The sequence below is a fragment of the Triplophysa dalaica genome, chromosome 19 (genome assembly GCF_015846415.1).
Source record: "Triplophysa dalaica isolate WHDGS20190420 chromosome 19, ASM1584641v1, whole genome shotgun sequence".
Classification (NCBI taxonomy): Eukaryota; Metazoa; Chordata; class Actinopteri; order Cypriniformes; family Nemacheilidae; genus Triplophysa; species Triplophysa dalaica.
In genome coordinates, this window is record NC_079560.1 from 16,946,245 (window position 1) to 16,969,867 (window position 23,623).

At 36.9% G+C, this 23,623-nt stretch overlaps 1 protein-coding gene across 1 annotated transcript in view; it reads right to left on the reverse strand.

Moving 5' to 3' along the window:
• The window catches only part of ammecr1 (AMMECR nuclear protein 1), a 42,122-nt gene that overhangs the window by 13,768 nt on the left and 4,731 nt on the right, over window positions 1-23,623 (reverse strand). The window contains exon 2 of the mRNA XM_056732062.1: window positions 12,550-12,660. Within this exon, the coding sequence (XP_056588040.1) occupies window positions 12,550-12,660 (111 nt within the window). The remainder of the gene's footprint in view (window positions 1-12,549; window positions 12,661-23,623) is intronic.

Here is a 23,623-nt window from a genome sequence, read left to right on the forward strand (position 1 = left end):
CCAAGTTCAGATTCCGGTTCCATTTAAATAAAAATTTTGTTTAAACTATTTTACCTTAATTGAATGTAGTGTTGGTGACTGTAAGGTGTAAGGTGTAAGTAATGTTGAGTAATGCTTCATGTGAGTAATCACATGTGCTTTAGATTTGATGTTTTTACACTATCAATATCATCCAAATATTCTGATGAAAGCTAAGACACTTGCCCATTTCCCTAAATGAATGGATTATTAAAAAAAAGTTAAATGTCTTACTTGTAACCATGTATGCACACATTCCACAAACTCTCTATTTAACAAATAATAAAGCTGCCAGGAGAGGGTGAGATGCAGTGAGGGCTTTCCCCAATAACTGAAAATAAACCTTCAGAACCTTTACACAGAACATCTCAAGAGATGCTATAGACATCTGATCTACAGAGGTTCCTCTCCATTACGAAGAAAAGTCTGAAAATCAGAAAAGATGACTGGTCTGTTCTGTTAAGACGAGAAAAATCAGAGGCACAGCCCTCTCCGGCAGCACCTTACATCACCCAGCCAATGAGTCTTTGATATAATTGACTTTCACTATCTGAGGTCAGTTAGGATGGCTTGATACCTAAAGAAGATTTGACGGGGTGCAGATCCTCTGTTAATCGGGCAACATGCATTACAGGAAGTGTGAGACTTTGTGGTGTGTTCTATTGAAGCAATTTCATTCATCCGAGTATAGAGATTCACATGGCGGAATGAATGAATAAATGGCGACTATGACAGCACAGCGCTTATATAAAGCTCCAGCTGAATGGTGAATCAGTGACTACTACACATCATCATCACAGCTCAGTTCATTACTGGAAGGAGTTTGACGAAGCAGAGGGTCTATTTCATACACAGCTGCTTCAGAGATCTATAACAATCAGTGAAAGGGAAAGGGAATGACAAAATGGAAATGAAAAACCTGGAAAGGATCGGTCCAATTGTGGAAAAAAGACTGAACCTGTCAATGTCAAACTCAATAGCAGTCATCGGTAGTAATGCACTTATATACATTATTATTGCTAGGTAACATTATTATTATTAATGTCTGTCTCAAAAACCATTGCTTGTGGAATTTATACTGGTTTAAATCAAAACCCGTCTGCGATGGTCTCATACTGACCAATACAGCTCTACACTAATAAATACCTTTATGAGCCAAACTTTGGAATGTGAAAAAGATTTGCTTCTGTTCTCAGACACAAAGTGCACAGTATGAAAAATAAAGTACGTTTGTAATGCAAGTCATGAAGGGTTATTTAACATCCCTTGAAACACACTATACATTTTTGGCCATTTAGAGAATGGCCGATTTATCTACCTTTTGCTGCAATGATCAAACAAAAAGAACAAAACGTCTGAAAGATGAGTATTTTAAAATGCCTCTTAATGACTATTTACAACATAACAGGTCTTTAAATGGGTTTGTTTACCCAAAAATGACTTTCATTTGGTGAACACGAACAAACCTAGGGTTGGGTATCTTTTGGGCTTTTTTCGATACTGGTGCCAAAAGATCATCCGCGATCATTTAACCATTATAAAATGTGCTTAGATTTGTCATTAACATGGAGCTTAATAAGATTCTGCTCTCTTTTGGAGCCAGTCTCTAGCGGCAAGTTGATAAATTGCAATTAAAGTCACTTTAGTGTTGGCTTCACGACAGAGATAAAAAGGTTGCCCCTCGCAGAATACACGCAGTGTTTTTGTTGAAGACACCCGACATCATTTTGCCGAGAGACTGACAGCACGAAATTTGACAGCAAAAAATGGGCAATCCAGTGCATAGTGGAGCCGCACAAGTTTTTTTAATAAAACGTTAAAAATATCACCAATTATAAGTTTTATATATATATTAAGTAATTATATAACAATTTTTTTAACTATTGTTATGTCAACCATTCTGTGACAGTGAAATGACCAAATGGATTGAGCAAAGAAATGTCGAGGTGCAGAAAAGAACAAAAAAATTAAAAACATGTGAATTTAGAGGTAGTTCATATCATAATATAACATATATTAACGTTAAAATCCTCCACATATGTTTTTCGGTTATAAAATAAATCTTTGTTTGTGAATTTATAATTAGGCTACATTCGGGTGAGTCTGAGAAGGTTGTTAATGCTGTTAATGTTTCCACTATCACACATTCATTAAAAGTCAGACACGTTACCCTGTGCTGTTTAAAACTCACATCTTCCCCAAAAGGTGCAGTTGCGCCCCTGGCGACCGCATTTTTCAACCCAGGAAAAACCCTGTTGAGAACCTCTGGTGTAATTGCTTTGAAAGATGTAAGCTTTCGCACATCCTAACATTCCACAGATGCAAAAGAGATGCGAGCGGTAACGGCAAATGATTCAGAAGACTCAATATGGTAGAGCATAAACACACCCACATGCGTGTACAAGCTGCAAGACATGAGAGAGAAGGTGATATAACATCTCAGAAAGAGAAAATTTCGAGGGGAAAGTCCATCTCTCTTAAGAAAGGCTGACTATCAGAGGATGAGGAGGTGGGTTTCCCTTGGCAACCATTTTGTCAGTACTGAGGAGACCTGAGGTCTTCAAATGAGACTCAAGTGTGCATGATGTCACCAGTGCTGACTGCTTTTTCTAACGGTGCCAGGTAAACAATCAAATAAAATCGTCTCATTATTGAAGCATCCACCTGGTGAGTAAACTGAGAATTTTCATTTTTGTGTGAACAGCTCCTTTAATAAGTTTGAACTATTTTCCTCCATCTTGTTTTTAAGACAAGAAAGCGTCCTTTGTAAACAAACCCTGAGTGTATTGCCACTTGTGTTGTTAATTATTATCTCCTCTCCTCTGAGAAGCAATTAAGCTGATTAAAGCTTGACAATTCCTCCAGCAGGGTGTACACGGCAGGCCAATAAAACACTGGGAATAATGTGGAATGCACCACAGCGCTAAGTCAAGCAAGTGCTTTCTATACAGCCAACATCCATTAGACTTTATTTGCATGGACAGTCCCACCTCAATGTTTCAAAATCCAAGCCTTACAATATTCTACAGCTTACCAACACACAGACACCCAATAAGAGTAGAACTACAATCTCTTAAATCAAACATGGTGCTGAGCCATTTCATTACGCTATGAGCCAAAGGCTGAGCAGACTGTTTGAAGAGCCATATCAAATATTTGAACAAGCACCCCCTCTTAACCATCGAGAGGAGAATATAAAGACAATGACTCTGTTGTTATAACAGTTTGCTTCTAGATAGCTGGCTGATAAATTGCGGACTGCAAATTTCAGGCATCCATCCAACACACATAGAACGGCTGTCTCACCAAAATGGAAACATTTGCCCATAGAAACAATGTTGCTTGGAGTAAAGGTGAGTTTATGTACTTCAATCACTATATCACAATATCACAGACTTGTTGTGACTTTGTCTGTTAAACTTGAGGCATATTCATGCAAAAGAAATGCATCATATAAAAGATAGTGCTGTAAATCGATTCAAAAAAATTATCACACATTTTGTCTGTGATTAATCACAATTAATCAATTATATCATAATGTAACTTTTTTTTAAATATACTTTTACATTCTTTAACAACATCATTTTATGAATAAAAGGCAACATTCTGATATGGAGTACTGCAACTGTTTCCATTAAATTGATTATTTATTCATTATTATAACCTTAATTATAGTCGTTCAAAATTGAAGTACAGCATAATTGAGAACTTTCATGTCTTACATGTAGGAAATATACAGAAATTGAATCAAGTTCATTAACACTTTACAGTCTTTATAGTGATATTTCGCCCAATAAAATTAAAATTCTTTTATCATTTACTCTCATGTCATTTCATACGTGTATGATGAACACAGAGATTTTTGGAAGAATGTTAGTCATTTTCAGTTCTGCTGCATCATCCGCTACCATAGTAGGAACATTTAATGAAATGGTTGTCAAAGGTGTCCCTGACCTGTTTTTCCCTAAATTCTTCAAAGTATCTCATTTTGTGTTTAACAGTACAAAAAAAAATACTGCTTTGGTTATCAATGATTTCTCCGAAATGAAAAGTGCTATTGTTCTTTCAAATATCTTTCTCTGTGTTCATCAGAACAAAGAAATGCATAGAGGGTTTGAAACAACCTGAAGGTGAGTAAATGATGTCAGAATTTTCACTGTTTGGTGAACTAGCACTGTAATGCTAAATTTTTTATTAAATCTACAACACACATTGAATTCCTCTTTTCTTTTGTTCTTTGATTAACATTACTGACAGGAGACATAGCAGCAGATTTAAGAATGTGGTCCCTTTAATGTTTTGTTACCACCGAACACGAATGAAGCGTTAAGCAAGATTGATTTACATGTTAAGTCAATGCAAAGACGAGATACGACATCCTGCAGCGCAGGATCTATTTATTACCAAAACACTTTACAGTAATACTGTTAAAAGGGGGAAAATGTGAATAAAACTGTTAAAATTCAAACCACATTTTCTACTGGTCTTAATAAAGGCTATTAAATTCATTCAATAATTATCAATATCAGATGATATGAAGAAATGTTTTGTTGAGATGATTTTTCAGCTGTATCACTCAGCCCTATTCTGTCGGTTACTATTAGGGATGTGTGAGACTTATCGACTAGTCGTTTAAACAGTAAACGGTCTATTACACGAAAACATTACACAAAATACTATACTTTGAATTACTTTAATTTTAATGTTTCGTTTAAAAACCTTTTAAAGTACACACTAAAACAATATGTTTAAAAATGTTATTATTATGTCTTTAAAAGTGTATCAGGAACAAATTGTTTTCATTTTTGGTAAGATCTGCGTTTCCTTTGTGCCAATTGCAGCACGCTCAGAAATGACCACCAAAGAATAGTTGTTTGGGTGTTTTGAAGGAGGAAAACGGGGAAGGTTTTACGGAAATTATGTCATCGCATTTACAGCTCATGCTGCGATCAAATGATGTGAATGCATCTTGAGCACTCAATAAAACTGAGATGAGAATGTCTCAGCTTCTAGATTAACAGATATTGGAAATATTTGTGATAATGATTGATAATGATGTTTATAACAAAAAAGCGCATGAATAAATATGATCGCTTAGCACTTTTACATGTTTGCCCTTTCAGAGTTTGCGCAGATTCCTCAGACGGGGTTACGATTCACAAACATTGAGCGCACTTTCATCCAAGCATATTGGTTGCATTTCCTCAACAAGAACATGTTAAATAATATTAACATCGTAATCACATGCGTACTCAAGTATTTACCCTATGTTCTACTAATGAGATAATATGGGCAGTATGTTTTATTGGCTGCTATTGCATTCCCTCTGCGCGAGATCAAATGAGTTCTGTAGCTTGTTTTGTACTTTTTTACTATTGCTTTTTGTTTAAAAACATGTTACTTTGCTTTACAAATAATAAAAACATGATATAATGTAGGCTATCGTGTTTGTTGAAAGGCTTTAGGCCTACCCTAATTATAACTTGTAGGCAACTTAAATTGCGTCATAATTTAAAAAAGTAATGTGTTTTCATTCAACATCATTTAAATAAACAAATAATGAAACTTTTGTTTTTAAGCTTTTAAATAATTGTTATTAAATGTTCAAGTTTCATGATTTCAGTGTAATAGTGAGACTTTTAATAAAAAATTGATTACTTAAATTTTGTAGAACTTTAAGAGTCCAAAAAACTAACTTAAAGGGAAAAATAAAATGGATTTTGGATAGGCTACATATTTTAAGCCCAGACACAGACCAGCTTAAGCAAACTTCATTGCTTCACTTCTTGCAGCTGCTAAAACGATTCAGTCAGGGTTGGCGCATCAGCAAATGCAGAAATATTAATGATCATAACGTAAGGAAACACGCATGCCTGTTTTAGCTACATTAAATATTGTATATGAAGAGTTTGATTAATAGCCTACATTCTTTAATCTTTAAAATGTATAACATATGCCCTACACAAAGTTATTGGACGCCTTCTGGGCCAGTCTTACACGACTGTCAAATTAGTCTAGCACACATCCCTAGTTACTATCCAATCTATTAAAAGTCCACTAGATTAAAAGAACAGAAACTGTCATACATAATGCAAAGCGAGATGAAAAGGGTCGTTTGCCCACGACATCTGGTCATGCTAACCCAAATAAAATATTTTCTGCAGCTAATTAATTCCTATAATTTTATTGTATTCCTTTGATTCAGCCTAGTCTTCAAATGAACATATCAAGCAGAATCATCAATATTGTCTTCAAGTGATGAAAAACCAAAGCTTCAGCTTTTAACCTCTTCTGATGCAGAGACGATCCTTTAGGCAAACGAGCGAAATCAGCCTAGCAACAGCATCCTCCAATGAGAAGCCAGCAATTGTTGAAACTCACAACCAATGGGAACAGCTGTTTCCAGATGCCTGAGTATGAGCAGAGTCTCGGTTTCAAGAGCCTTCCGCTCAACAGTTTTTTTTTTCCTGTCCACCTGGCTTCACACAAGTTTCCATTTCCTTACGTGACCCCGCCAAATGCCTGCGTGATAAACAACAGCGAAGGCGCTGATTCAGCCGCCACAATGCATGAAACAAAAGCAAACACTAGACAACTTTGACAATGGTGCAACATAACGCCACAAAAGCATGATAAACTCTGCATTGTTTCCCTTTTGCCCCTCATTCACACACACAAAAACAGCCCAGTCATGTTTGTGTTAAGGTAATGGAACACATTACAGGACAACTCAGGTGAAGCGTCAACAGATGACAGCTAGAAAACATTTTAATCATCCCATCGTCCCTCACGTTCTCCTCCGCTGGTATCAATGCATGTTAATGCAGGGCGTGCTTTAGCGTTCATTTTATTGCTGACAGACACAGGGGTCTAAAATGTAAAGTGTTGTCCATTGATTTCATGCAAAACTAGGGCTGTGACTATATAGCCGTGTCCCAAATGACATACTTTTCACGATGCACTGTGCAATCAACCTTCTAGTCTATGAATTTTAGAAGAGTAGTCCCGTATGGAATACTAAAAGTTTTTATACTAACCGAAAGTATATTATTTTCCCTGAAGAGCGCATAGGACGTCAATCGAACAGCAAAATGCGTCTAAATAAAAAATCTATTTGTACATTGTACATTTAATGTTGTTTTTATCTGTTTTGCCCAGCAATACTTTAGTCATCATCAGATTGAAGCGTCATCCCTCTGCATGAGCGTTTTGCTCGCGCAGCATCTGATAGCCCCGCCTCTCTTCTGCTACGTAAGCGAAACTGCGACTATTGAGTAAAGTGTTCAAAGTTCCACACTGCATGCTTTCGGTTGAAAAAGTGAACAATATTGTTTCTTAAAGTGCACTTCTTAAAGAATTTTCGATTTGAACACACTACACACACTATTTATACTACGAAATGGCATAGAATAGTGCATAAGTGTGCGATTTGTGACTCACCATGTATATATCGCGATTCACACTAATTAAACATGTCTAGGTCAATTAGAAGTTATATACAAGTTGATTTTATAATGCCTACATTTTTTGAATTTTGTGTTCAGGTACAATTTTTCCCTATATTCTATCAATGAGGATTTCTTTAAGTAAAAAAATCTTATCTCGTTCTCCTGAATCTATTCATGTGTCTCGTCTCGCGAGATAAACGTCTCGTCGCACCCCTAGTTTCAAACGATCGCGGGCCATTTCTTTCGCCTTGCCGTGGGCGGGCCATTTCTTTCCTATTTCGATACCTCACGTGACATACATAGAGCACTATGATTTCTGCAATGCGGAAAATGTGGACGGAATTGAGGAATCCAGGCATCAAAACAGAATTTGCTGTTGAATCTGGCAAATGTATTATTTCCTAACAAGAAATTAGCACTGAGCCGCTAACAAAATATTCAGATACTGTTTAAATATGGATTCTGCTTGATTTGCGTGACTGTGTGTGAAAGAGAGGTGGGGTTGAGTGTACTTAACCTGAACGCATTGTGCTTGTGAAGCTTTTAGAGCCAGCGTTTCACTGCACAAGGACATAAACACATACACGATTTGCGGCGATTATTGTGTATAATTTTGATCATATAAATAAAGTAAAATCTTTGACACCTGGACCTTCTTTGTCTGAGCAATTTTTTAAACTGCAAGATCAGCATTTTCTCCTCATCACGATCCACCAAAGTAAAAGTCTGGTTAACTTAAACAAACATTCTTTACGGCATCCCGTCAGAATAAAAGTCCAGGTTGACTTTAACAAGTTATAATACACTCACATTTTGGCACACCACCCCCCTTGAATTTTGTTTAATTCCAAAACAGAGTATATTGTTTATTTTAGCGAAGTGAATGTGCTAGTAAAATTGTGCTACTCATTAAAAAAATTTAAATTCATTTTAAAATAATACTTAAATTTAAGTATAAAAGAAAAAAAAAGAAAACAATGTAGAAAAATATCGGTACTCGTAATCGGTCTTTAAAAAATGGTATCTGTTCATCCCTTATATAGACCATTTGGTATCTGTTTTTTTTTCAACCAAGACTTGCTTTGTCCACCAATTAAACTAAAGTACCTCTGACAGAAGTGTTGTGTTTTGTTGGAGAGCGCTCTTTTGCATTGTTGCCATGTTCATATATTGTTAAGCACTTTTAAGTTTGCTCTTTAATCTAAGCTTTTAAAGCTCGACACTTTAGGTGTGAAAATGGTCAGTGGGGGATACAAGAGATTTTTGGGTCTTATGAAATAGAAATTATTTGTATTTTTAAGGTTTATTTGGGGCATTATTGTTTGCAGGTTTTTGATGAAGATCTGGCAACACTGTAACCTTACTAGTGAAGGGCTCGTGAGAACGGCTAACGTTAGCCCCATGTAAAATATGTGAAAAAACTTCTTTCACTAGTGTTTTCTAGCACTTCACAAACAGAAGAAAACAAATCTTTGATGGGCCTTTAGATACGTCATGAACACATATTTATTGAGTTCGGTTCCGTACAGGCTGCATATAGTTTTGTTAAATGCTGTTGCGACTATCTGCATTCTTCGGGAGTTAATTTGAAAGTAGAATGCAGTGATCACTCTGGTAAACCATTTGCAGTGTGTACATGTATCAGTTTACTTAAGAGTGCAACAAAAGGAATGAAAGGCAACCGACAGCTGAGTGAGTGAGTTTTTTAACAAGTTGACCATGTTAAGCATGAGAAGCCGGCACGTTTAACAGTGTAAAGAAAGCAGAATGCATGAAATAGCATGTTTCCCGATCTTTAAAGAGCTCACACATTTTTTATACATATACAACACTGTGACGATAAATAAAAAGAGATCTAACTGCAATCTGTTTATCCCAGCACATTACACTCAACAGCCTTCCCAAACTGCTACCCCAACTGGACCACCAGTCAATGATGGTCTTCACTCTTTATTCTGTGGTATTTTCAGTCTTCCTACTCAACCCCCGATAATATTTAAGAGACTGATTCACAAACTCAAGCCTGAAGGTTAATAATATTGTTATGGAATATATATTCACTGCTTCAAAGGTAATAAAAGGATAGAGAATGGAAACTTGGCAGCAGACAGCGGGTTGAGCTGAGCCAAGGCCCAAGCGTGTGCTCTGGTGTCTCCATCCCTGCTGAGGGAAAGATGTGGCTGCACTGCCTAGCATGAGAGCAAGGAAACAACTTCTCAAAGTTCATTGAGAGATGATAGAGATGGCAAAGATTGTCTATAAAGATTAGTTATCTTAAAAATAGGGCTGGGACGATATATATTGCGATTCACACAATTTGTACTCTGCAAAGGCTTTGATTCTGTGTTTTATGCACGTGAACTACAGCTCTTTGATCAGTAGCAAGTACTTCTCTATCTAAAATCACAACGAGATTGAGTCGTTTATAATGTGCATTTGAAAAAGCAACACTCGTCAAACATCATCATTATAAATATCCATTATTAGCATGAAAATACCTGAAAGGGTTTGAAGAACAGCGATAGAATATGACCACTGGCATTTCCTGGAACTCTCCGTGCGTCTGAAATCACCTACTTCCATACTATATAGTAGGCGAAAATGAGTATGAGTCATGAAAAGTATGTTCAAAACCTCAGGACGCCACAGGTTGATGTTAATACATCATAGGGCAAAGAGCATATTTGTCATATGACAATAAACATGGCGGGTGCAGTATGTCTAAAATCTATTCATACTACCCCCACACATATATACTGTTCTAACGGTCGATAGGTAGGTACTTAGGTACTTTAAACTACTTTAAATCAGTACGTACTGTCATAGTATGGGATTTCGGAGGTAGCGCATGTGTTTAAATCGTACTTCTGTGTGCCATATTCTGAGTTTCTGTGCGAAAGCACCCTCTGCCTTTCGGATGTGGCGGCATTTAACCGTAATTCAATGAAAAAGTATCAGAATTGCAAAATTAGGGGCCATGATTTTGGCGATGTGGAAAACGCGGACGGAACCTCGGAATCCAGGAATTAAACACGGAATTTGCTATACAACACGGAATGGCATAGAAACTGGGAAATGTACTATTCTTATCCAGAAAGTAGTGCTGAAAAGCTAACAAAATCCAAATTGTGCTATCAATAACAGTAGAATAATTCAGATGTGGTTTGAATAATCTGCTGTATTAAAGGTGGTTAGATTGTCTGTACTGCAGGCGTTAGTTATACTTGTGTGAAGTTTTCAACTACATTGAAGCTACTCTTAAACAACCTTTGCGGTGACCGGTCAAAATAAAAGACCGGTTAACTTCAATAAGTTAAAACACCCACATTTAACCACAACATCCCCCCTAATTTTTTTTTTATAAATCAACAATTTAGTTTAGTATTTACTTTAGTAAGTGGAAGTTAATGTTCTAGTAAAATAAAAAAATAGCACTTATTTAAAAAAATATTACTTTATTAAAAATATAACTTCAATTAAGCAGTCCTGAAAACAAAATAAAAATGTACTAGTAAGATGGTTTATTAACATAGATAAGTACATTATACCCAATTACACATCCCACTGTAGGTTTTTTTATATAATTAGTAAGTAAACACTTTAGTAAACCGAAGTATTTTTTCGAGTTTGCAAATATAAACTTCTACACTAAAATACGGAAAAAAATGAATTTGGGAAAACAATCGGATTTCGTAGGGCCCTACACAATATATTGTCCCAGCCCTACTTAAAAATACTTTCTCATTTTCCAGCTTGATATGCTTAGACAAATATAAGGAACCCATGTGCAGGCTCAATGGGATCTGGGCCCAGGGCCGGCCATCAAGCAGGCAATTCAGGCGATTAGGCCTCAAAGCCTAAAAAAATTTAGCCATTACAACAACCGCGCAGACACATTCACGCAGAAATAAGCGCATTGTGCACAGTATTGATTAACAAATAGAATCAGAGAAACGGTAAGTGAAAAAACCCACAGGGATTTAATAACAGAATAAACTCTCCACACGACAATCAACAGTAAAATGACAATAAATACATAACATCAGTATAAATAACGACATAAATATTAGAAAATAAGAGCAGAGTGGGCAACCTGCATTATGTTTATGAAGCGATTGCAGATGTGCGTTAGAAAATGTAAAATACGTCTTATTGCGTATGTTTGGAGTGTTCAGGATTTTGGGTAATGTAGTATCTCATAAGAATGTCATGTCCACGTTACATCAAGAAATGCTCCTCATCTTAATTGATAAGAGATAAATAACGAATGACTTATTTTAGTGAGGTTGCGGTGGTAGGCTTAGGCAAACTATGGCATCAAAACGGTACTTTTTCAGGAGCTAAAAAGAGAAAAGCAGAGAAAGAAAAGCAAGCTCAAAATAAAGGTATGTTCTGCTTTACATTGTTTAATGCGTAAACTAACTATGTCGATTCACCCTCTTAAATGTAAACCACATGAAGAAATATTATTATTATTATTATTATTATTAGACTATTATTATAGTCTTAACTTATCTTGATTAAAAAACTGTATATATACAGTTGTTGCACTATAAAAGCTTTGTTTAATAGGTTCCACTTCAAATAAATATATAAATTGTCTTTTTTGTGTGTTTTATTTTCACCTCTCAAATTGCGGTGCTATGACAATTCTTACACTAGTGGGCCCATATTCATGGTCTTGCCAATGGCCCTACAACACCACAAGCCGGCCCTGCCGGAAAAATATTTTCCCACAAAATCAGCACAGACAAAACCAAAGTTTTCACATGGGTGAAAAATTGTATGTGGTATTGACTATAGTCAAATGTTTGGCCATGTGCATTGTGAAGGTTTGAATCAAATTGCCTGTAAAATGAAATGATCGTTACACATGGAGGGCATTCGCTTTTCCGGATGTCCAAATACTATCTATATATTGTTTGAAGACCATGTCTTACCAGATTGTCTGTTCAAACAGACCATAAATCGTTTGCACTTTACATTGGGAGAGCTCGACTTCATGCATCATATTTTCAGAACAAACTGTTTATCACATTGTTGTGGAGACATAATGGTAAAAAAATGTAAGGACTTGGCGTACCTGGTAAGGGTGTACTCCCTGAGTCCTGAGTGCAGGTTCATGGCAGAAAATGTACCTATACAACCCCTCAACCGCTTGTCCCGTCCGATTTTCCAAGTGACAAACAGTGGGCTGTTGGAATAGAAAACAAATGATGAGCATTGGTGCGATAACAGCTTAGGTAAATGACAGTCAGGTGTAATAAGAAGTGTGAACATTTTAATACAAATATAGCGTGTACCTATTTAAAGCACACTATTTGAGATAATCGCTCTGAAACGGCAAAATAATTAGTCTAAAAGCCAGAGTCTATTCAGATCTCACTACAATCATATAAAAGCGCGGCTTAACATACAACACGAGGGCTACGAGCTAAATCTTTTCTAAAACAGATGACATTTAATACATTTCTTGTTTAATAGGTGGAGAAAGCAAGGAAATGAAGGGAGAACTCTTACACAAAATCATTAACAACATGCAGTTGAATATTTGTAGGTCATTTCTATATAACAAACGTTTATTGTGTTTCAACAGGTTCTGAGAATGGTATATTGAAGAAAATATTAAAAATTAAAATAAAAGACTGAAATATATCATATATCAAGATTTATTGCACAGAGAATATCTATAATCAGCTGTGATTTCTTTCTGTTGCCCTCGTCTTGTAGGTCATGCATATTTAACACAGCATTTTGCTATAAAAGGACACATGGATATACTAAAGGAGAGTAGCCATTTAGTTTCATACTTGCTATCTTTGGGTTCTACAAATTTCTCTCTATCCAAGCCGAATGCACTTAAAGTTCACTTCTGAAAGTTAATACTCCACACACTGTATTTACACCAGCAGGTTTTTTTCGGAAAGCACATGCGATTGACTCAGTGTAAAAGGATAGAATACGAGAGAGATGTTGTCTAATATGGTTTTAAACTAGACTACACTGACATAAAGTAAAGTTCCACAGTAAATGTGAGTGCAGTTTGAAAATAGCCATGATGCAAAGATGTTGTGGGTTTGTTACAAGGGGTTGCTATGATGTTGCTAGGGAGTTTTATATGGTTTCTTACTGGCCCAAGTCAACAGGAAGCACTCAATCCTTTTTAACATTGACCATCTTGTGTTGTGACTGGGGTACCTATTCTGATGTTCCGAAATAGTTTGATTCCGATTCACAAGTAGAGCTGCAACTAACGATTATTTTGATAATCCGTTAGTTGGACGATTCTTTTTGCCTGATACATTTTTTGCCTATTATGTACTTTCAAAGAGCAAACGTCACAAATTGGGTTTAACTAATATAATCTTAAATTTTGTTATTTAAAACACTTTACATCCCTTTAAATTTAAAAACTGTGCGGCCTGAAGAGATGCAAGCAAAACACATCGGACTTAAATACCACACAACTTGTGCCGCACGGAGCAACGCATGCACAGAGAGAGACATTTGACTTTAAAACTGCACACCTCGCACTGCACGAAGAGACACGTTTGACTTTAAACTGCGGTCCTCGCGCTGCATGGAGAAATACTGCACAGACTTACGGAAAGGTTGGAAGATGCGCTTGATTTATAACTGCACAGCTCGCAAGTGATGTCGCAGACCAACTAATCGATATTGAAATTCGTTGACAACAATTTTCATTATCAATTAATATCGATTTGATCAATTAGTTGTTGCAACCCCATTCACAAGTTCTCGATTCGAATCAAGGATTATACATTTAATACAAATCCTATAGATATTTCTAAAAAAGATCAGTAAATATCAGATACAGTGGTGAAATACAAAAAAAAACAGGGTCAGGTTATTTACATTTAAGATATATATTTTTTTGTTTAAATTAGCTGTAAAGAGAGGCTGCAATCAAATGAACTGCTCCCTTTTATGTGATTGTGGTTAAATTCGAGGACACACCCGCATCAGGCTTGTTTATTAAGAAATGAATGAACGATAGATACGCTCCCTGTTATAACATACACCCGTTGTCAAAATAAAAGTGACATCTAATGTATAGTAGTAGCAATAACATTCACGTTTATGAAGCTTCGGGGCTTGCCGAAATATGAAAGCAAAAAAATCGATACACGGCTTTCGAGAATCGAAATCGAATAACTTTTAGGGAGTTTTTTGCGCAGCCCTAGTTGTGACAATAACAAAAGTTGTAAAGAGTCTTAAGTTATCTTGAGTCTGTGACAGATGTTTCATTCAACAGTTCAGTTCTGTTTAAACTGTATGAGGTATCATCTGCATTTGCATACTGCCACAGAGTATATTTTCAAACCTAAGGTTAAGAGTTTGTTTACTTCTCTAAGCGTAGATATGAGAAGTAGTAAATAATGATGCTTGATCCTAGCAAATGTCTCAAAGAAATGATTAGGTGAATAGGGATGAATAAAAGCAACTGCTCAACCAATAACAACAAGAATTCCATAGATTAATACTTTTGGCTAAACAGCTAAAAAAACGCAATTGAGAAAAACTGTTAGAATAAACATGTGCTGCTTCTGTGGCCAAACACCTGTTATTAAAATAAGCATTTGCTCACTGGTCTAGGGTTTAGCACAGAGCACAATTCAATGTTAAGCTTTCGTTTCATAAAATATATTTTGTGTAAGCATATTCATTTTATTCTGATGTTATTCACACTACAGGCGCGACAAGATGTGAGAATCCTCATGTTATGTGGTTGTTTTTGCTGCTATTTGCACATGTAAAAAAAAATCATTTTATTATATAGACACATGTTTTCAACCTATGAAAATAAAACTATTTTTTACCAAAGGTTTTCACCAAACCAATATGTCAGATGTCAAAATTAGGTTGTTTAAATACCCATGTGAAGTCTCTCAAAGTTTTTTAAGCACTTTTTGCTTTGTTTTGTCAAAATACTCTATGTGAAATGGTTGCAACACAAAACCGTTCTCTTAAAGCTACAGCGAGGTACACATGTTTTCCATAGATATATCTGTAAAATAAGACATCAAACATAAGATCAAATGTCTATAAATCACAGGGATAGCAGATTCAATAACTTAGTCATAATAAATTCTCCAATAATTTATATTCTATATTCTAAGATCCTCAAAAAAAATACACATGACATTTAATTCTCGATTAACAAGAATTGTTATCGGTCAAGAAAAAAATAAAGTGCATTTCAAAAAACAAGACAAAAAATGTTAACACCAGTGACAGATGCTGTGCCAAATATGGCACAAGGGTTAGAGGTCATTCTTCAGGATTGTGTGTCATCAGCATTCACAGCACCCTTGCAGACCGCCAGGCCATAACTAACATACCACAGAGATACCTATCCCAACCTTTTCACAGGGGGCCCCGCATCGGCCTCAGTAAGATGAATAGCTTTTAATCTAGCACAGAGCGCATCTACAACTGGGACAAACAACAGCTTCACGGGCCATTATAAGCCCTGCAATAAATATTTCTGAAAACAAATGGGCGTGGACTGTAAACGTATACGCAGATATACACACCCTGGTCTCCAATGCGGAGAACCCAGTGACCCTTCAAACAGACCTGCTGAAATTTCAACTGGAGTGCGATTGCCAGCATGATAGCTCCAACCCTGCAGAGCCGAGCTTCATGGAAAAGGAGTTGCCTGCGAAGAGGTTGATGGGTTCATTTTTTCAGCTGAAGCATACATATGCGATCCAAACTGTTATTTTTATTTTGGAAACTGAAGAATCAGCTGTGTTAACAATGTACCAACAAGATAAATTCAGGTGCTTTCATGCGTGAAATTGAAAAACCTATTTCTAAGCTATCAACACAGAATAGCCTTTGCTAGAGGTGACAAGAGAAGGATTACTACTATTATTGCTCATAAGTTTTATCAAATATTAAAATCTCACTGATATCAACTGAAGGACATGAAATATTGACTTATAGGTTCTTGCATGAGGCGATTAAAGGGATAGTTTAGCCGCAAAGCAGCATCCTTGTAAATGTGCATAACAAAAAGGCCAGTTTTGCACTTGCAGGCAAGGCCATATCCACAAAACCTCCCAGGTCAGTAAAAGAGTGCAATGATTAGATCGTAACAACATCCAAAGAGACAATCAGCATGTCCCATATAATACCATAGTCCCATATAATTTCTTGGGCGGTCCACCCAGGTATTTTAATGGCTGAGATCGGTTAGCTAGTGGATAAACAGACCTTCCGCGTCTTCCCTCGTTCCTGACTTGTGTAGTGTGAGTGGCGCGTGGCCCCTCACCGTAAATCCAGTCGTTTCGTGAGATAGAGACATCAGTGGACTATAGACTTGAAATGTGTTAAATATAAAGGGATTTTTGAAACTAGAAACATGAACATCCCAAAGAACACAATCAAAGCTTTGAAAACATGAATAGAAATGGGGCCTTTAATGTAAATTTACTGTATTGTGATTTTGTCCGATGATGTTACGTTTATAAATCAGGATTTTAGAAGCAGTTAAATGACTGCTGCTGGCATTCAGTTGTAAAATACAGTATAACATAAAAACATTTTAACTATAAAACCCAGGAGACAACTTGCTGTGTACAGTATATTTTGATTCAACGATCCAACTGCACAGTTAAAGACATTACAATAATGTACGTCATGTTTTTTTTCGACTACGCGAGTCGAGCGCTACGCAAGTCGAGCGTTAGAATCGCATCATTCTGGTGAATAGCCCCGCAGGATGTCCTATCGTGTCTTTGTATTGACTTAACATGTTAATCACTCACGCTTAACGATTCATTCGCGTTGTTGGTGGAAAATACACTGAGGCGGCACGTCGTTTGACTGAGGCGGCCGTCCCCGATTACTCTTGATTCGGGAAAAACCCTGCACTTATCTCTTGAGACACCAGAGTGGGTTCACGAGAACAAGACAAGACTTTTTTAAAGAATTCCTTAATGATGAAATAGATTCTATTCCATTTTAATGATTTATATGATGCAGTAATTAACAATGTGCAAACGAGGTTTTGACACAAACTTAACTGTCAGGCAGTAATTGCAGCTTTTAATACAGAGCTGTGGGTGTTTTCTGTTTCTCTTTGACCGTGAATGAATTAAAAATAACCTAATGTAAAGTTGCTATTGCTATAATGTACTTGTGGTACAGTCAGCTCAGTTGCTATTCAGCCGAGTGAACAGCCGTAAAAATAATGCTTATGGGCGAGGCGCTGCAGATGACGCACACAAACGTTGAAACCCGTCAATCTAGCACATGTTTACATAGAAAAATGGTGGAAAAAGTAGCACGACGGGATGTAAAATCATGTCGTCTATGAATAGTCACTGTAGCTTACACCATGTGCAGTTATTAGTGTGTTCTGAACAGTAATGAACTGAATAGCACTGGTTATATAAAGGGAGCATATGTAACTAAAATGTTCACAACTTTGAGCCCAGCACTCCATCAAGCCAATTGCGTGAGGAAATTTTGTTACAAGAGATCTCGCCACACCCCTAGTACGGCCAAGTGAATAATGACTCCTAAAACTGAGGCATTTAGTTATCATGGCAACCAACTAATAAAAGAGGGTGGCTTGTCTATTATGTTTGCAATTGCATTCTGGATCAAGCCTGTAGTGAATTACATTCAGTACATCATCAAATAGAGAGTAAGGCTGTATTTTATTAAATTTGTTTTCGCACCACATCCTGATATTCTGGGATCAGTTTTTGTCCTGCTCTGTAAAATGTGACTCAACACTGTGTACCGCTGTTGAGTAATATGAGACTGTGATTAAAAATGCAGCATTGTGACAGTGACAGTCACATGTTTGAAAGGGATTTTTTTTAACCTTTACAAAAACTGTAGTCACGCAAGTGGCTAAAATAGCACATAAGGGGGTGTCACAAGAGGAATGGCAAGGACTCTAGCTGACCGAGTTTAAAACCTGACAACAAGGCTATCGGCTTTCCCATGTTACTGCTATCTTTAATGCACAGAGGAACTTGTGAAGTGATGCTTGTTTTCAGCCCCAATGGCTGCTGGGTAGGAATATTTGGTGATCTCAGTGGTTCTATGACGTTGAGATAATCACAGTATAACAGAGATTGGCTCAGGAGATGTTTGGCTGTTTTTCTTTGGCAGGAATGAGGCCCGCCACAATGTGCATGTAGAAGTAAAGGATCACATTGAAAATCCATCAAAACATACAAACAAAACAGGGTATTTTTAGAAAAAGTTCCTTACCAACAAAACAAATGTAAATTATATTGTTATAACATAAAACTTATCATTTGGAATTATTGTTAACTTAATATTAATATAGATTTGATTAGAACATCTCATAATACTGTCCCTTTTAATAAATCTTGAGTTGCTTGTCTATCACTTTTTTCGCATATCTGGGGACAATCACAGAGAAACGTTCTTTGAGAACAACAACTTTTTTTATAAATGAAACAAAAGGGAATGATTTAAAAAAGCCAAGAATTATCACAAAAGCTCAACAATCATGAGATCGACCAAGAAAAAACGGATTATAATCATTTAATGGTAACACAATTTTGAGATGCAGTGACACTAAATGTCTCGGCCAATACCGAGTCTACACAATGGAGAATCACATCACACCACACACGCTCACAGGATTGATCTTTTGCCGCTATATCCTCTAATATCTCTATCTAGCGCCTCTAATATCTTAACTCATTCGCCGCCAGCCTCTTTAAAAAAAAAGTTGCCAGCCTACGCCAGCGTTTTTTAACATTTTCACCCAAATTTATTGGCTCACAGTAAATTTTCTGTAAAGAATATATGGAGAACATTATGACAAATGACAGAACGGAGTCTCCGCTTTCAAACAAAAGAAACTGTATTCTTCTATCTTCATTTGTTCGATTTTTATCACTCCATAGATGTGGGTAGGTTTCTTCCAAAATGCATCATTTTGATTAAACAGCTGAGTAACGTATTTTTGTCAAAGATTCCACCCCAATTACACACAGAACAATCATTAAAAACCGCTAAGAAACATACGTTCTAGGTTCTGGGATTCTGTACTTTTTTCCAAAGGTGTGTAATAGCGCCACCTGCTGTAAAACAGTACTAACAATGATTGCCGTAAAAACTCGTCTTTGGCAGGGAACAGTTTTTTTTTTTTTAATGATTTTTTTTAAACTCGTCAATGGTGGGGAAAGAGTTACTCTTGCGCCAAACGCTATATCCTCTAATATCTTTATTTAGCACTTAATTTGAACCCTTTCCACTGTGCGCGCGCGCTATTACTCTCCCGCCAAAGACACGCAACATGAAAAGCAACCGATACGTTTTAACAATAGTAGTGCAGACACGAAGAGCAGGTAAATGGACACACAACAGTAAACAAAATACTTGGTAAGATTCCTTAGCTTTCAATCTCACATCAAGCATTACAGTGGAGTTAATGAGAGCAAGGATTACCAACACATGGCCTGCAGTTTCAGTCAATATTTAACAGCTTTCATGACAGGAAATGAACAACACTGCTTAAAGCACAGGTTTAAGATCACCTCATCATGATGGGACTGAGTCCCCTGCCCAGGAACTATTTGCCAATAGAAGCCATTTATAGACATACATAAAACAGGTCCGGGTATGACACAATGACAAGAATTGTTACAAATAGGGACAATTTGAGGAATTAAAAACAATCACCAAGTCATGCAATACTATGCCCATATAGAAACCCCTTGAAATTGTCAGTGAATGTACTGCTTCTGTTGCATTATTGTCAACAAAAATCCGAGCCATCGTACACCCCCTCCATCTGCCATCCGCACTTGGATTTTCAGTCACATTTCCAAGTATCAGGCGTTTTCTCCTGACCCTTAAATCCAGGGACAGTGGACACACCAAATGGATATAAAGATTATGTTGCATCAAAGCGGCTCTGAGCAGCATATCCTCCTGGCTGTCCCAGGCACTAACTCTGATTCAGGGCACATTTCCGAGCAGATCAAGTGTTGATAATATTGGAAAAAAGCAAGAGAGCCATATGACAGACTACTGATTATACCAACAACACTGAAGTCAAAATATACTTGATACAAGAACACAAACATAAATGCTTGGTAGGGCTGTGCGATATCGTGTGATTGTTATGCTCAGTTTCCTCAATGAATTACAGTTAAATGCCGCAGCACACGAAAGCCAGAGGGTGATCTCGTGCAGAAAATAATATGAGACAACGAAGAATGATCCAGTTCCATGCCAGTGGTCATATTCTATCGCTGTTCTTCAAACCTTTTCAGGTATTTTCATGATAATAGAGTTTATTTATAAGGATGTTTATTGAGGAGTGTTGCTTTTTCAATACGCACGTTTTAAACGAAGTAGTCTCATAGTGATTTAAGATGGAGCAGTACTTCCTACTGAATCTGATCAAAGAGCCATAGTTCACAGAAGAGCTGTGTATAAAACACAGAATCGATATAGACATCAATAATTAGTGTAAATCTCAATATATATGGCCCAGTCCTAAAGCTTGGCCAACACAATGCAAGCTTGTTGTGCACAGCTAAGCGTGTTCTTGTGTATTAGCTGTAACAAAACATTTGCTAGAAAGGTAGCTAGGAATAAACATGTCAACAAATCAACTTAAGTTAGCAGGTCAGGGACTCTATAGTAGGGCTGGGTGGTGTGACCAAATATTTATATAATGGTGTTTTACAGATTTATACCGGACCCCACGGAAACAGTGTCGCGCTGCGCCCCATTCCAAACGTTGTTTAAGCGACATACACAGGTAATGCAATATATTTAAAGTTCATATCATAACAAAAATACACACCGTTATTCGGTATGAACCGGTATATCGCCCAGCCCTACTCTCTCGTAACAGCACCTGACATTAAAAAGGAAACTGACTGTATTCTCCAGGACAGCTTATGCTAACACCCGCGCCGGCTTTCTTATGGCATCACGGGCAATGCAACAAGCCGCGTTATGCATAATTTTGTACATTTTTGGATTTGGGTTTACAAACCTAGTTTTCATTCTAAAAGGTATTGTCATCAAAAGGTAGAAGAGCTCCAGGTTTGCCTCTACAAACATGTTTTTAACAGGCATTAGACTGCATTTTCCAATCGCCTGCAAAAGGATGCGGGCAAATTCGACCCCACAGAGGGTTTGTCTTCCAAATGCTTTTTATGCTAACATTCTCTCCCACTTGGATCTCTTAAATTAACACAAGCTTGAGGGGTTGGTGGTTTGCATTCTCCTTTCAGATCTACTGCAAGTCTGGAAAGCCTGCATAACCAAATGCCTCATTTCAATTTATCTCCTTCTCTAGAAATCACATAAAACAACCCAAGGGGCCTCAAATATCCCACCACATTCATAACTCTACCCAGCCATTCAGTTTCTTGAATGTCTGGAACACAGGATCAAGTGCTTGATTTAGCATAAGCAACAAATTAAGTGATGGGATATGTTAAAAAACTACCTTACTTTTATCACTGCTCTCAGATTCTCTTTAGTAATCTATAAATATACAGCTAATTAAAGAAATCACTGCGAGTAAACGGAGACACTGCTCACATGACCTCCTCCTAGCCAGTGGCTTCCAGCTTCTCTGTTTGACTGCTGGTAAGGAGTTGTGCGGTATGTTGGAGAGAGTACTGACAGATAAAACATTCATTTATTTGACATTCCCTTGACTAAGCTTGGACAAAATCTAGATTATGAACAATAGAGAATGAAATCCAAATCGACAGCTTAAAAATATCACCCCCTCATAAATGTTTCTTATTCTTTGGACTGATAGCGGTCTCAATTCTGATTGGATGACAGACGTTGCAGTTGGTATGAGGGAACTAAGAAAGTCTAAATGTTGGAAACAAAAGCCTCTCATAACATTAAGTTTCCCTAGTGATATATGCATACATGCACATGCATAAGAGCCTTGATATTACTGTTCTGTTGTTTGAAATCTTACACGTTACCAAGTGTACTAAGGTACAAAGTGAATCATTAAATTAAATTGACACCAGAAACATGACATTCCAGTGTTTCCCCTAGGTTTACAGCTTTGGGGGGGGGGTTGGTTGGGGAAAATTGACGAGAAATAATTTCCTTTTCATTCTTTATGTGCTATCTATCTATCTATCTAGTCACAAATATTGATTGTCTGGGAGGGTAATGCTTTGTAAAATTAAAAAATGTTATATATAAATATAAATAAATGTATTTAAATCTTTTTAAAATTGACTTTGGCAAATAACCTTTGTTAAATGTATAGAAGTATTTGTTAATATTAATGGGCCAGAGCTTAAAAAAGTAAAGAACTAAAAAGAGATTTACAAATACTAACAACTATATTGCTCATTCATTGTTCGTTAATGTTAGATAATACCTTTATATGATAAACTTTTTTTGTGAGACGGTTTAATTTCTATGATGCATTTATAGGAGAATAATCCTGTTAGACGCGGACGCTGTTCTGAACGTCATCACGTGACATTCCCATACAACACGGAGCCATCTGCATAGCGTATTAAATATCTCGTCTTATTTAATCAGCAGCTTTACAATGTCCTGACTAAAAACATTTTAAACACACATATGTAAATAGTAAGCGGCATGTAATTCATTAATATACATTTTAACCGCCATCCGGTGATAAATGGACTTTTGATGCTTGTCAGGGGCAGGATGCGCAACACTTAGACTTGGAGCAGGAGAGCTACTCCAGCTGCTACTCGCAGTGGAGTGAGTTTTGCCATCTTCAGTTCCCTGTGAGCGCTTAAAAAAAACGCAAATATTTTCATTTGGTTTTCATCTGATTGATGCGACATATTTCCCGCCGCGCGCTCTCTGTCCGCTAATGTTTGTTTGTGTGTGAGTAAGCGCGTGTGCGCACTCATTGGGATAATTGTAAACGCGCATACACAGACAGAAAAGACATGCCATCCTGGAAATAAGATAAATAACATATTACTTAAGGGTTATTTAGTTTGTTTAATAAAATAACAAATTGTAATCTGGCCCTATAAAGAAAATCAAATCAAATTTACTTGACGTCCAAGGGTGGCGGGGCGAGGCATTAGGAGGGCGGGGCGCCCCCCTTATATAATGGTAGGGGAAACACTGCATTCTGTAAAAAGGAA